A 15,453-nucleotide genomic window follows, 5' to 3' on the forward strand; every position below is an offset into this window, starting at 1 on the left:
ATTCTACCCTGGGTGCCAGTTTGCTCCTGCTTTGGCCAATCTGTTGTTTAAAGAAAGAAATGCAACAGGGTAGTGTTGTTGAATGCAGCCTGTGTCTTGACTGAAGTGTCAGCCATGCTCAGAGAAAAGTATGGCATATTAACCTTTGTTTAAATCCAAGAGTAATGATAATTAAAGACATACTCCCCCTTTAATCTTCCTTATAATTAAGTGAGATCTAAAATGATAAGCCTACAGGTGGATCATTTTAACCCTCCACATCGTTTAACTCTAACCCTGCACGGAATGTAGGCCTATAACAGCCTACAGTTTAATCTATGAATAAGACAGGTACAATGACATCAAACTTCCCCATAAAACTTTATTATATTGTTGGAAAGTACAAACAAACCATACAAGACATTCACATCAGCGCTTCTTCTGGCGGCAACACTGCCATGGCAGAAACACACAAAATAATAATAACTAACCTAAACTGTTGCATTGAAAAGCTGAAATTCCATGGAAATGTTTACTCACAAATGTTAAAAAGGGGCCGAAATAGACAAGAGGTGAGAGCCTAGCCCTCCATTAATAAATAGATCTCTTCTTTAGTGTAACTGTAAAATAGATGTTTCCCGTTCATAACTGCACAAACAGAAAAATCCTTACTTGACTTTTCATCATGCAAATATCCTATTGACATGATTTGACAAATCCATGAGTAATGATTTCTTCTCTCATCAGTTCAGTCCTTCTTGAATAACCAGCCGTTTGATTTGCCCCAGCATAAACCTATCAGGGCTCTTGTATGTCACAGAATCCCACAACCTACAATATTCAGAACAATTCATTATCTAACTTTTTCCAGTCACAAAAAGCAATATCTTCAACCTGTGTTTAATGTCCATTTCAGCATATTGACAATATTCTGTGTATAGTATTTGGATAATGTTCACAAAAGAAGCTTATACAAAATAAGCCAGAAAGTCATTGAACCAGTAATATAATTGGGTAAGTTATGAGAACAGCACAACCCAAGATCTCTAACCTCGAAGAGGTTTAGGGGTCCATTGGAGCGGGGGGAGTGAACAGTAGAATAAATCCATCAAGACACTGTTCTAAGTTCAGTTTTTGCATGTCACCCTCTAATGATTGAGGTTAGGATTTCGAGAGGGTAATCTGATCCTAGAACTACCCAGAGGATGTCAAACAAAGAGAGAGAGAGAGAGAGAGAGAGAGAGAGAGAGAAGCTTGTCTGAATCTTGTCTAACCTCTGGTCTGAATAACAGTAACCTCCCACTTCAACACTGAGAACCACACACTCCTAAAAAAGAACACACACATACTTGAGGGAAAAACAAACACGGAAAATAAGGGGAAAGCTACTGAAGGCACTCTGAACAAGCTTAGTGAAGGCACTGTACAAACAGAAGAAAAGGGGAAAAGAAATAGTCCGTTTTGAAAACTCCACTATCAGCTTCTCGTCACTCCTTCCTATGGCTCAGGGGGGGGGGGGTGATGCACGTGTGTCGTGAGTCCCTCATCATCATCGTCGTTATCTTCCTCCTCATCTTCATCCTTACTCAGCCTTGTCCTTCCTCTTGGCCGTGAACGGAACTTTGCTCGCTACCGTGGAGCCCACCGAGGACACGCCCCCAGCCACGGCCGACACGCTCCCTTTGACCAGGCCCACGCCATACGAGGGGACGGTGGTTACGGCTGATTTGGTGATCTCTAGGCTCTTCCCGCCCAGCCAGACGACTCCACCCGCCGTGGCGCCCACCACGCTCTTGGTGGCGCTGAAGAGGCCGCCCGTCACCCGCCAGATGACGCCCGGCTGGGCCACGGGGTGCTCCTTGCCCTCATCCTTCACCACAGCGACTGTATCAGAGAGACCAGAGAGAGAGAGAGAGAGAGAACTTTAGGAAGGACCACAGGTAAACCAAACTACTGTGTATGTGTCTGATGATAGGGAGGCATCACTGACGCTCTATGGTCATTAGTAGTACTGTGCATGCAGCTCTACACCAGTGGAGGCTGATTGAGGTAGAAATCGGAGGACAGGCTCATTCATGTTTGATCCTATTCCTTGTTCCATTCCATGCATTACAATGAGCTGGTGGAGGTAGATTTCTGCCACTTCCAGCCTCCCCTGGTCTACTCCTATACAAGTCTGGAAAAGATGGTTTTAGAATGACACCCCTCTCAGAGAGAGTCCACTTTTTGACGGACCACAGGTGAGATACAGCTTGAATCTCCAGGAGCACCTCGATTCATCCCCTCTCTCCCACCTCCTTCCCAAAACACATTGGAGAAGTGGAGGAGAAGATCCGAGGTTCCTCCCCGCAGACCTTCTCCTACAATGCGTTTTAGAGAATAAGGTGGGGAATCGAGGAAAGGCTTTTGAGATTCTGCCAGATACCAAGGAGTGACCTGTTTTTAGCCCAGTGTTCTTCAATCCTTGTCCTGCAGGACCTGAAGACTTTTATTACAGTCCAATTCAACTAACCAAGGGCTGGGTTGTGTGTGTTAATGCTGGGCTGCAACAAAATCAAGAGGTTGCTTTGTAGACAACTATACTTATTATCCTGAAGTGAAGTACATTAACACAGAAATAAGACACTGAGCAACCCTTGAACAAACATACACATTCCCTTGATACTTGTGTGAAATAGAAACAGGCAACCCTTTCGCCTGAATTGCACCATATCCCTGATGATTCAAGGGTCCCTCGACAAACTTGCTCTTAAAATAAAGTACAACCATAGGGGGGAGGGTGCAGAGAGATAAAGCGCACTGTGCACTTACAAAGTAAAGCGCACTGTGCTTAGTTACCTGCTGTGGGCTCGCTCTCCGTGGGTTCTGGTTCTTCTCCCACGAGACTGGTTCCCGGCTGGGTTTCAGAAATTACGACGTTGGCGTTCTATAGCACATATAACAGAAGTAATAGAATGTTAATGTTATAGATCTTGGTACCAGATCATGGGTGTACAGAGTAGATAACCTATTGTGCAGGCAACGTTCATGAATTGTCCATATATGACGTTGAGTATAATGGTCATGATGATATCGTAATAACGGTGATTGGTGACAACTAATAACTAATCATTTTAAGCAGCATGCACAATCCAAACGCATAATCAGTCAATTGTAGGTAGTTTTGGTATGCTGCTTCTCTGCCTCATGTTCCAATTCCAAACCACTAGACTTACGCCACGTTGAGGGTCCTCAAGGAATTTCATGATGAGTGTTTGGGGCATGAGATGTTTTTAAAAAAATATAAAATAAAAAATAAAAAAACGCATAAAGCTGCTTAGAAGTTGTGACAAGCTTACTAAGTACAGTCTTATTAAAATCGATAGTTTTTGGATCAATCATGGGCAAAAACTTTAATGTGACGCAGCCTGTAGGCTTAATGTTAAAAACTGCGGTTTGTCATTTTGCAAAACCAAAAACGACGATGCAGATAGATTATGTAAAATAACGGCCCTTATTATTCTACATAAGAACAATGATTAGACGTTTTCAAATACATTTTTCCAAAGATCAACCAGTGACTACCCCGTCTAGCACAGACAATCACTCAAGAAAAACACATAGCCTAGACTAAGACGCTAGGCTACAAGTCAACGACAAACAATACATGTCGCTTTAAAAAAAAATTAAATCCATAGTTAAGCCCGGCTGCAACACAATCATGTTTTGTAAAGCGACGCTCGCGGACAGAGCAAGTGGTGAAATTGCTTTTGACATTTTGTTCGGGCGCGATTGTTTTCTTATTAATACGCGGTATGGAATACTTTCAGGGCGCGGGTGGGTCGATGATCAAAACAACAAGGATAATGCATGAAGCAGATTCTTACCTTCACCATTGTTTCGAGTACTTTCTTATGGCCGCTTGCAGGGGAGACTAATGTTAGGCTCCGTCTCCAAACCACACACCTGGGAAAAATGATTGGTGCGCTCGCTTGTCCTGACAATCGTTTCGCAATTTTTTACGCCCGAGTTGTTACTTTTGTCCAAGCTGCGGTAATTAAAGCGATTACTTGCTACTAACGTCTAGCCATGTATTTCAACGCACACAAAATCGTGTCTGCGAGGCTTCAAACTTTTTCTTAAAAAAAAAAAGTATAGGGTTTATCTTGTTGGTTCTGCCGACGTGGCGCCTCCACTACAGCGCTCTCTCTCTCCCCTCTTCTCCGGATCTTGCGTCACCTAAATCAGCTCTATCTTTTTTTCAGTCATGCTATTTGTCTGTTATGAACAGACACACAACACATTTCAGAATGCATACGAAAGCTTGGAGATAATAGGAAAGCGATTGCATTGCAATGTACATGACCATTAAACCATGGTTGACAGAATAGACCATACTGTCCATAAACGTATTGGATTACATGAATATGCTACATTAATATGGCAACAAAAACATGATTCATCTTTTGTGCTTAGTCCATACACTCAGGTGCTGGGGTCACGAGTTTCAGTAGCCTTGGGCTAAATAGTACAGACAAAACCTTTTGAACACTACTGAAGGTAGCATAGCATTTTGAGTGTGCCACTGTAGCTATAGTGCAAGGGTCTTCAACTGGTCCTGCAGACCTTAAGTACACATTGTACAGGCTTTTGCTCGAGTTCTGAACCACACAAACACCTGATTCAGACCTTCAGACTGGCCTGGGCCATACTATAAGTTGAATCAGGTGTTAGTGTTGGGCAGGAATACAAGCCTGCACACCCTATAGATCTCTAGGACTGGATTGGGAAACCCTTGCACTAGTGATTCAGGAATTTGCCAAAGAAAAACATAAAACAGTTACGAGATTTATTATTCTGCATTTTATCCATGTTAAGATACAAAAATCTGTTACACTATAACACCAGTCACCAATATCAACAGTATCAGCACTTGATAAGGGCCCTTATCACAGGTGACAAGACAGACCTCTGTGACAAGATAAAGGAATATTTCAACCTACACTGAAAACAACACCTTAGAGGCTGATGCAGGATTGTTTTCAGGCCAGGCTCATGTGTTAAAAGTGGAATTGTCTTACAACAATGTGTGTGTGTGTGTGTGTGTGTGTGTGTGTGTGTTGTCTCAACCAAACACCTCAGTGGGTGGTCTGGACTCCAACCCAGGTGATTACACAGCCTATATCAGTCAAGTGCTGTAAATTAGTCATGACCAGGTGATGTAAGAGAAGTTTCTCAAAGAGGGGGTCATCATGGCTGATTCCAGTTGGGTGGCTGCTTTTGACTGGGCTCTCACTTGAGTGGAGACACCATCTTTGTTTGTAGAACATCTGCTGAGTGGCACATATGTCTGATACATTTGTATCAAATTCAACAGTGTGACGATATATCAGTGTTTTGTGCCATTTCTATACAAACATCAAACATTCAACATTTTGTCATGATGTAGCATTCATCTACATATGTATGTGTTCTTATGGTATCTTTTATTACAATAGATGACAAATCTTTGTCAGCTGGTTCCAACATTAGACATTGCATTTCAAGACTAAGTAGAGGAGGGCGGTGAGGGGGGGGCAGGATGTTGATAAGAGGGAGAAAATGAGGAACGCCCCAACCAGTGTTAACTTAATGCACACTTATGGTCTGCTTTGGTAGCTCTTCACTGTCCCTGTAACCATGAAGTACAAACTAAAATCTCCACAGTCTCACAAGACCAGGAAACGCAACATAGCAGTATAGATTTTGAAAAAACAAATCTTTGGTAGAAGATAAAAAAATGTAAACATACACTACAGCATTTCTTAGCGTTTTACCAGTAGCATCATGAAGGGTTCAGCATCAGGAAGCATGTCATTTGGTGATAAGACCAGACGGCTTCTTAGACGCAGGGTCCCAACTATTCCCGTTCCCATCCTCACGGTGACACACAGCTGCTTTTTGGCATTGTTTACTTTTTTATTTGACTCAAAATCACCAGGAAAAGTTACCATTTTAGAATGGGAGTCAATGGGGAAATAAATCTATGGGAAAATCCTTGTTTCCCCAAAATGAGAGGCGTGGATGGACGGATTCTCGTGTGTCGTGTAGCCGTCTCTACAGGCCCTATGCAAGTTTTGGTCATCATACCAAACAGTCTAGAAGTGTCCCAGTTTGGGTCCTTTGTGATGGGCTGCCACAACCCCTGCTGAATAGAGGGATCCTTGCCATAGACTGTAAAAGACAGTTGACAGTATTGTCTCTCTCCTTGTGTGATAGACGTGAGAATAGGCTGTCACCTGCGGCCTACTTCTCTCTCGCACGTTGTTCTACATTCAGTTCCCTTGGGTCCTTCAAGCAGCCTTTCGAGAGGAGGTGAAGTAGGACGACTGAGTGCTTCTGTTGTCGACGTCTGTGGTCAGCTTTGCAGAGTTTTTCATTCAGAGCCAGCAGCATTCCACAACCAGGAAAACAGCGCTATCAAACAGGTGCACATAGAAAGTCAATGCTTTTTCAACAGTTTGTGCACACATGCTCAAGTCTTTGTACCTAAGCCTACTATAAAGGGTTGGAGACAGCAGCTTGCTTGGGAGTCTCTCCTAGGGCTCTCCCTCTGTCCCCTGACCACACGTCAGTTCCCAGCCACTGTGCCCCAACCTGGTTCCACTGAACAGATAAAGCTGGCCATTGATCTCAGGTCAGATCTTAAAAGTGGGGATGAGATCAAGCGAAGAGATGAGATGTTTCTATGCAAATTCTACTGAGCGGAGTCTGTGCTGCTAGGGGCATGGCCAGGGTTGCCGGTCGATGTGACGTAGTCGGTCCTCCATGACCTCCTCGCTGATCTCGGCCAAGCAGGCGGTTTCGGGCGTCCAGTTGCATTGTCGGGTCTTGTGTTCGTGGTCGGTGAAACACTTGGCATTGGGCTCCGCCCCCTCGCCTGTTAGGGTGACGTTACGCTTCAGGCACATCTCCATGGGGTCGTCCGCTATGTCTGAGGGAGACAGAGGGAGAGCATCTCTTGTTAGCTCTTCTATCAGTGTGTGTAGTACCTATTGTGAGCTTAACTATGGGTCACTATTTCTTTGTGTGTGTGTGTGTACAGTATGTGTATTTACCGTGTGAGTTTGGGTACAAGTATATGCTGTGCTCTCTGTTGAGAGCAGTCTGTATACACAGGGGGGGTGTGTGTGTGTGTACTTACCGTGTGAGTTTGTGTAGAAGTATATGCTGTGTTCACTGATGTATACACAGGGGTGTGGGTGTGTGTGTGTGTGTGTTCATTTGTGTGTGTGTGCCTCCACGTGGTTCACCATGGGCAGGGGGTAGTCCTTACCTACATGTAAACACACGGCCACAGTTCAACCAGTATATAAGCAGCATTGATATTAGCTGCATTGCATTACTTTTGTTTATCTCCCAACATTGGTACAATTGCTGATGGGAGTTACACTGTCTTTTCTGTAGTAATAAGTGAAATGAAGAAATGAAATGAAAGTACTCAGCCGTACCAATGATGCACCCTGCTTCCAGCTGCACCTCCTCTGGGGCGGTCCAGGGCTCATAGATGTACTTAGAGGAGAAGTTCTTCAATACTGGCAAATACTTCCTACGTATCGCAAGGGAGAAGATACGTGTTATACATATAGAATCATTCATTAAAAAGGGATAGACTGTCACTCACCCAAAACAAATATACCAACAAAAAAAAAAGTAATGCCTGAACCATCTCAAAGTCATTTAAAACGAGTCATTGAGTGGTTGAGTTAGGGTCTGTGTGTGATGTCGAGTTAGGGTTTGGTTTATAGTTTACGGTTAGGTTAGAGTCAGACCCTACTGGACGTATTCTCCGTCGGGGTTGGAGCGGCGTCCGAAGCGGATGGGGCAGAAGATGCGTGTGTACTGGTGGAAGAACGCGCTGGCCGACAGCCACATCCAGTTGCCGGCGTTGATGCTGTAGTCTGCATCCAACAGGTACTCCTCAAACACCTGACGCACACACGCACACAGCTCAAATTACTTAATAATGACCTCTCTTTGTCACTAGCTTCACCCCTACCTCCCCCACACAAATCTCCTATATCCTCCCTCTCTCTTTACCTTCTCTCTCTCCACTCCCTAATTTCACACTCTAGCTGATCCATAGGTCTCTTCTCCCCCCCCCACCCTACCTACCTTTATGCCCTGCTCCCAGTTGATCAAACGGGTCTCCTCTTTCTTTCTCTCTCCCTCTTCTACTCGGCTGCATCCTCCCCCCTCTCCCCTTAGCTTCATGCCCTCCTCCCAGCTGATCCACAGGTCTCCTATGGTCAGGAAGCAGGTGACATCATGTCTGGCCAGGTGGTGGATCCAGCCCTCCTGTCTCAGCTGGGTCATGATGGCGTCGATCCAGGGGAAGCCCGTCTGCCCCTGGGGAGAGGGAGGAGAGAGAGAGGCCTGGGGCGTCAGTGAGGAACACATGTCGCCAGCCGACCGGTATCTCATCATGTTACAACTAGACCAGACAGTTTGCTTCTGGCTCAGGACAACCAGTTGACTTGTAGGCGATGGCGTGATTGTCTATTACTTCCATTGAACATTTGTGAAATATGAATGTTTTTTTTAAACTTCCAATGAAGTCTGTGTCTTTGGGGAGTTTAATGCTCCGAATGGTCGGTCTTACCGTCCTCCATTTGTGGAGCTCCTCATCCTTGTTGTACCAGTCAATCTGCAGGCAGATGGGGTTGCCCTGCATCTTGGTGAAGTTGGATGTTGCCGAGGCGACGGTGTAGAAGAACTCCCTCCAAAGCACCTGGCCTTGTAGAGACACAGGAGGCAGGGAGTGGTTCTTTGACTGGGGAACGGAGAGGGAGATAGAGAGGGAGAGGGAAGGAGGGAGGGAGGGAAAGAGAGAGAACAGAACGAGTTAAGCCTGATAAATTATACATTATTACACCTGGGGAAATGGAATAAGAGAGGATCACACCAAGAACAACATGGCATCTTAAACAAGCTTTGGTTGAAGTCTCCATGTCATTGTTCAAATTTTAATTTCCAAACATCTCTGGGTATCTAAAAAGTCACAGAATTGTAATCATTATTTTCCCCTTGCCTCCACCTGTCATTGCTCTGCCAGTGTGGGGGTGTTGATGTTTTTTTATTGTCAGTTTGTGTTGAGAGTAGTTTCTAGTTTCAGTGTTATTCAGCTGGCTGTAACGTCACCAATTTGTTCACAGTCTACTATGCAGCATTTTGCAGTTGGATTAAATTTTTGGTTGAGTGACTTTGGAAGTTAGCTTTGAAAATGTTTAGCAATTCTACAAACGTTTTTTCCTAGCTTGCATCATACAACACTGTGCTAGCTCAAACAACACGATAACTTCAACTACATCATTTTCTTACCATTGTATTCTGAACAGTCTTGCTGCCTTTGACCACACTTTAAATGGACAGTTTCATCTAGTCTCGGCTGTTATCTGTACCAGTCTGGAGCTGTCACTGTGCACACTGCTAGTGCTAGCTAAAACAGGAAGGATGTAAAACGTAAACAAATGATATTATTGGTTTAATTGATTGAGTTGTACTTAGTGGTCATTGGTGTATTAGAATTAGATCCCCGGGTCAGTGCGAGGAGCCAATACCTCACCCAAGGAAAACATGCTATAAATCGAGGCGCTTACATACATACGTTGCGCAATTTCATAATGTTACTTCAACCTCATAGGGTGCAAATACCATATAATACACCGGAAAATCTGGGGTTTGACTACATGGACCCTTTAAGAAATCTACAGGGCATAGATTTTGAAGAACGCAACTTGTGCATAGACTTTTTACGGCCTGTCGTGCCACGTGTTCATAGATATGTGACCTGGTCTGTGTTAGAGCCACTTCTCACCTGTGCATAGATCTTGGTGAGCCTGACATCCCAGAGTGAAGTAGGGACTGAGGCCTGTGGTGCTGGGCAGCAGAGAGTTAGGGACCTTCCATGGCTTGGAGAAGTTAGCCACCCATCCCTGTAAGGAGAAACAGCATGGGAAACTTGGGATGCAGAATGGAACAACATACCAGGGATGCCCTATTCCCAGAAAGTCTTGGCTCATAAGCAGAGACGGAAAGACAATTGGAAATTCTCTCAGTTCTACAAGAGATGCCATGGGATGGGAGTGAGGGATTCATTTGGAATTTAGCATAATATAACAATAAAGTACACACTCAGGACTTCTAAATTTAAGAAGTGGGTCTCTGAGAAGTACCTGTCTCAAAGTATTTTATTGTTTCAGTGCAAACATGGCCACAGTGGAAAAGCTCACCTGACTCTCGATGTGTTTCTGAAGCCTCTTCAGAGCGTGGCTCTCTCCGCCTGGCCACAACACTTCGCTCTGCAGCTCAATGCCCAGCTCCTCCAGAGTTGGCACTACATATGCCTCCATACTGCCCTCCTCTGGTGGGGTTGGGCACTTCCTACGAGGGAAACATAAATATAACATCAAAACAACATTGTGATATACCCCATTTGTCAGTTGCCTTAAGTGTCCTACCTCGTAAACGTAAGCCATACTAAGTGTAGCGGGGGTGATTTAGAATCATGCCCTCATGATAAGGTAGCCCTGCCTGAGACATGCGTCACCCTCGGACCTACATGATGTTCTCTTGGCCTCATGTTAAATGCTTGGGTCTTCAACATGGGAGACCTGGATTCGAACCCCGCCCATCACATAAGGAATAGGATTTGTGAATGGACATCCGGCCTCCTTTTCCTCATTCTAAAAACATTCAATTTTAGAAGAGCCTTGTAGAGTTCATCCTTCAACCCTGGCCTGGAAAGTACAGTATGTATTTTTGTCCTACCCATTCAGAAAATCCCATTGTATTCCCCAATCCCTCTCAACAACCCCCTTCACCTTAATCTCAATGTTGAAAAGATGTTCCGTCTTTCATTCATCCACTCGCAGCAGCAGTGGATTGCCACTTGCCAGTAGGCTTCAAGTGCTCTTTTGAGTGGCTGATTTCCGTTTCAGATGGAACAGCAGCACAGCGGGGAGCACAGCAAAGAGACAAGGCTTGACCATTGGTGAGAACACAGAGACTGACTTTTGATTGGGGCTATGGAGAAACTGTCTATCAAACACCTGTGATTGTGTGGATAAACACCAACAGATATAGCCTAGAAACACGCACGTGGGCAGGCAGGCAGGCAGGCAGGCGCCCGCACACACACACACACACACACGGAACTAAGAATAACATGATCTACATACAAAGGGGCATTCTTGGATCATCAGTACAATAAACTCTTTCTTCCTAACATATCGACACACACTCCCACATCCTTATGTATACACAGTCACACGCTCCCTCTTCATCCTGTGCCTGTGAGTCACATGCGGATGTGTTTACCCAACACAAGCAGCTCAGCAGCTCAGAGGCATATGTTCCTGTAATGGTTGTAACACACACACACCGTGCCAAATCAACACTATAATATTGCCATATTTAACAAATAATTAGCACTGGGGGGAGGTGTGCTAAAAACCCTGTGAGGCTAAATTAGGCTACTCAAATTTTAACAAGACATTTTGTCGAAGTAGACAAGGCTCATAATCTGATCATAAGTTTAATCATAAACTGATATCCTTACATAAAATATAAAATGAATAGATAAATAGCCCACGGTTAAGAAAGTACAATAGGCCTAAATGTAGTCTTTGTATACAGTTTCTCTTCCCCTGTAGACCCTATATAATGTCTCTATTCTATAGAATGTATTCACTGCAGTCTGTAACAGAGCCTATATCTATGCATCTAATCATTCAGCTAACACTCTTATCCAGACAGACTAACTGTGACTGCCTGAAATGTGACACTTTGTATCAGTCTACACTGCTAAGAATAAAATACCTGTGCTCGGGCAGAGCCAATACACATGGCTTGACTTGGTTCCACTCCATAAATATGATCGTTTATGACCACATTCCTCCCAATGGACCAAACCATAACTTGAAACCCATGTGCATAATGCCAACATGGCCATCGCAGATAAATACATGATTTAGGTAAAGGTTCTGAGTTACTCTTGGTTACAGCAGAGCCTGGGTGTTGTATGCAAGTGTGTGTGTGTGTGTGTGTGTGTGTGTGTGTGTGTGTGTGTTTACTGGAAGTCCTGAGCTGTGATCTCTCTGGCAGGTTTATCTGGCTCCCCCAGGTTGGACAGAACCTTTAGGAACTTCTTATATGTCAGTGGAGGTTCCCCATCATTAGCCTTCACTATCCTAGGAGAGAGGCAGAGAGAGAGAGAAATAAAGGTCAGCAATGTGACCATGTAACCATCAGTTGACACACTGTAAACCCATAATAGGGCCTACAGATACTTTGTCTTCAAACACACACAAACAATGCAGCCACAGATAGCTTTCCTGTAGGCTACGAATGATAATATTCCCACATTTAGCACTCCAATTGAGAAGCTTGCTGTGGTTGTGAACTATCACACATATGAGATTGTGAACAGACACAGACACAGACACAGACACAGACACAGACACAGACACAGACTTCTTGACATCATAGAGTGTGTGTGCCACGGTGGAGAAGATGGTGAGTCCCAGTTCCTTGGCCATGGCCTGGAGCTCCAGGTCCAGCTGGGCATAGTGGGGCTCTATCTCCTTGTCCAGGCTGAGCTGGGTGATCCCCCCACTGGGCTACCAGACACCGGAGGGTCCCCTGGTAGGGTCCCTGGAGCACATAGAGCCTGGAACCTAGGGCCTGGAGACTGCAGTGGAGGTCTTCAAGACTCTGCAGAACAAAGCAAAACATATATATTGTAGCAAACCTGCCTTTGGGAAGAATATTTTGGGCCAGCGTATAGGTTTCAAATTCTATTCTTCCCTGAGAATAGACTTTACTTTCCTGAGAGTGTACTATGAACAGATTCCTACTTGCATTCTTTGTTACCCATACGACCATATATTAAAGGGATTCTTAATGGAAGTGTAAAAATAGTGAACCAATGTAAAGCCATTGTTAGGATGCTACATCCACACACCTGTAGGATGAATCTCCAGCGCAGGGCCCCCGTACGAAAGGTCTTCTTACATACAGTGTATGCGCGCACACACACACACACACACACACACACAAAGTGTGTGGAGGCTCAATGTCGTGCCAGCTCTTGATTAGCATCTGGGGGAGAGAATTGTAAAAAAGTGATAAGATCAATGGTAAATACAACTTCTTTCAATACAATGCATTATATTTGCATTATGAAGTAAGCATTTAAAAGGACTTTGGCCAAAACAAGAGACCAACAGAATTTGTACAGTCAGTGTGTACAGTCAGAGAAAGTGTTTTATCTAGACTGTTGATATAAGACACAGAAACCTGAGTTTCTTGATCATGTCTCCATCCATATGACCCAGGAAAAGTTGACACATATAGGCAGGCCCTCGACTTATCTTCATACATATCGCATACACCTGCTACACTACATCACTTGTAGTGTACAGGTGTGTGTATGTATCACAAGTGTGTATGTATCTTTTCTGCCGACGACATCATCAGTAACCTCATCACTGCAACAAATATCTGCGTTACTCAATGGTATATTTCTCATATCGTTTACTGTCGCTCAAGCGGTATTAACGGCATTGCACAGAACGGTGTGAGACAGTGGTGGCGCGCCTGAGCAACCTCAAGTTTCGAGGTTATTGAACCTCATTTCCCGCAAAGACATGGAAAGGTGCAGTAGATGAGATATAAGACAAAATAACCAGTGATATTCTTCTTTTTTGTTTCACTACATACATTTTGTAATACGGGTTATTATATAACAATCTTACCTAGAGATTCGGATACGTTTCAATTCGAGATCAGCGTTCTTATCGACATTAGAACATGGTCATTCACTCAAAGCCCAAAACCAGATTTGGTGAATACAATGTTGCCATTTCAAATCACTTGTCGGGGGAACAATGTGTCCTTTTCCCGTGTCAAACGTGCTTCATAGAGATTCCGTTGTGCCCGAGACCTTTATGTTTTTTTGAATCATTTATCGACTCCGAGCCGTCAATGTAGACTCAAATCTCAAGTTGCCCCGGCGCCCTGTGCACCAGTCCCATTGGATAACTACTACGAATTGTCTCTCCAGCTGTTGGGTAACATTGGCTACACTGCACGTCAATTATGCATGAGATCACGTTTTCATTGGAGTCAAAGGCTGTATCTGAATACTCTTACTGTTTTTCAAGATTAGAAAGTTTTTGCAGCATACCGACATTTAGTGTAAAATGCCAGGAAGGCATACTAGATTTGCCTTTCCATGTAGTATGAATTCATTGCACTCTATTCAGAAAGTAATTTCCGATTTTAGTCCCACAATTTCATTCATGAAACCAAGCTCCCCATGTACACAAGCGAAGGTATATGGCCCCTATACCACAATGTACGTATCCCATATAGAGCAACTTCAGTCTGAAAGTGACAGCAAAAGTAGGTAAAATGTACAAATGGTCAGTTTGCGCCATCTAGGCAAACAACAATCATACATGATGACCTTCATTAAATTGTATTTTTGAAAGCATGATAAATTAGATGAGTTTGAGAAAACATTGTTAGTGACAGCGAAGCTTGTGTGAATGCGGGGTCACGTGAATGCAAGTGATTTTCCCCGGTGGCCATCATTCGGAATGCTGACTGAAATCGGGAAATGCCCGAGACAAGGTTATTCTTTCCAGTTTACTGTACACTTATCTTAAAACAAAATGAGCAGAAGTTAATGCCATGCGATTTAACTCGTAGACATCCGCGGTGTGAGTCGTTATTTAGTTGTCTGCTACCCCCATCAACATGTAAAAAGTAGTAACTCTCGTCACATAGAGCTAGGGACCTCAGAGGGAGGGAGGTCAACTGCCTTTATAAAATACAACACAAAGTAGGCCTATGTGCCTATGCACATCAATCTTCTGGTCAAACAAATTGGGAGAGACTATTTTCAGACTATCAACCTCACATACCATAACAGCTTCAAAGTACACCCAACATAGCATCCATTAGCCTACTATGACCCAGGGCATGCATTGGGTACTTTCTTTGGGCATTACAAAAGCCAGGGCCATATGCAACAGGTGCATCAAGTATTTATTCCCCCCCACCCTGAGCTCAACAACACTATACTACTGTAGCTAGATCATCATATGGTCAGACTTACCTGAGTAGCCTGGTAAACTGCGATGTAATAGAGCAGCAGTCTCCAGGTTACAAGTGAGGGATTGTGAATGTGTTTCCTGAGGCCGAGCTCTACCTGTCTGATACAGTCACAGCCCAACACACGGAGTAATCCCCTTTTGTCGGCTGAGCCAGGGAGGCAGAAGGAGGCAGTATGCTCATGTTACAGGCACTGCCAGCAGAGGCCACACCTGCATGTTGGTTGATTATCACATCATCATCTCACTGAATTTGGAACCTTCCTGTGTTTGTCAAATAATACAATGGCAAGTATGCCGGACGGGAGGAGTCATGACATAGTGCTCTTCCCATTCT

General features: G+C 44.2%; 2 protein-coding genes across 2 annotated transcripts; both read right to left on the reverse strand.

Moving 5' to 3' along the window:
• Positions 1 to 341: 341 nt before the first annotated feature.
• Positions 342 to 4,186, reverse strand: LOC310803740 (transmembrane protein 263). Its single transcript, XM_083668604.1, has 3 exons — positions 3,846 to 4,186; positions 2,818 to 2,905; positions 342 to 1,863 (listed from the first exon to the last, which is right to left on the reverse strand). Exons 1-3 carry the CDS (start codon positions 3,852 to 3,854, stop codon positions 1,562 to 1,564), a joined length of 399 nt encoding a protein of 132 aa, XP_083524730.1. The 5' UTR covers positions 3,855 to 4,186; the 3' UTR covers positions 342 to 1,561.
• A 621-nt stretch (positions 4,187 to 4,807) lies between these two features.
• Positions 4,808 to 13,325, reverse strand: cry4 (cryptochrome circadian regulator 4; the record flags this gene model as incomplete). Its single annotated transcript, XM_083667695.1, is given in 13 exon segments — positions 4,808 to 6,931; positions 7,449 to 7,546; positions 7,775 to 7,926; positions 8,113 to 8,346; positions 8,600 to 8,770; positions 9,815 to 9,839; positions 9,841 to 9,932; positions 10,230 to 10,380; positions 12,072 to 12,188; positions 12,472 to 12,608; positions 12,610 to 12,711; positions 12,962 to 13,068; positions 13,289 to 13,325. Coding segments are annotated over 13 exon segments (1,638 nt in total). The 3' UTR covers positions 4,808 to 6,716.
• Positions 13,326 to 15,453: the final 2,128 nt, after the last annotated feature.

The sequence above is a fragment of the Argentina silus genome (assembly GCF_951799395.1).
Source record: "Argentina silus genome assembly, chromosome: 4".
Lineage (NCBI taxonomy): Eukaryota > Metazoa > Chordata > Actinopteri > Argentiniformes > Argentinidae > Argentina > Argentina silus.

What these genes read in the sequence shown, in the direction of transcription:
- LOC310803740 (XM_083668604.1), bottom strand. An exon ending in GGAGAGCGAGCCCACAGCAG is followed by an intron (nt 1,864 to 2,817) that starts GTAACTAAGCAC and finishes TCTCTGATACAG; the next exon opens with TCGCTGTGGTGAAGGATGAG.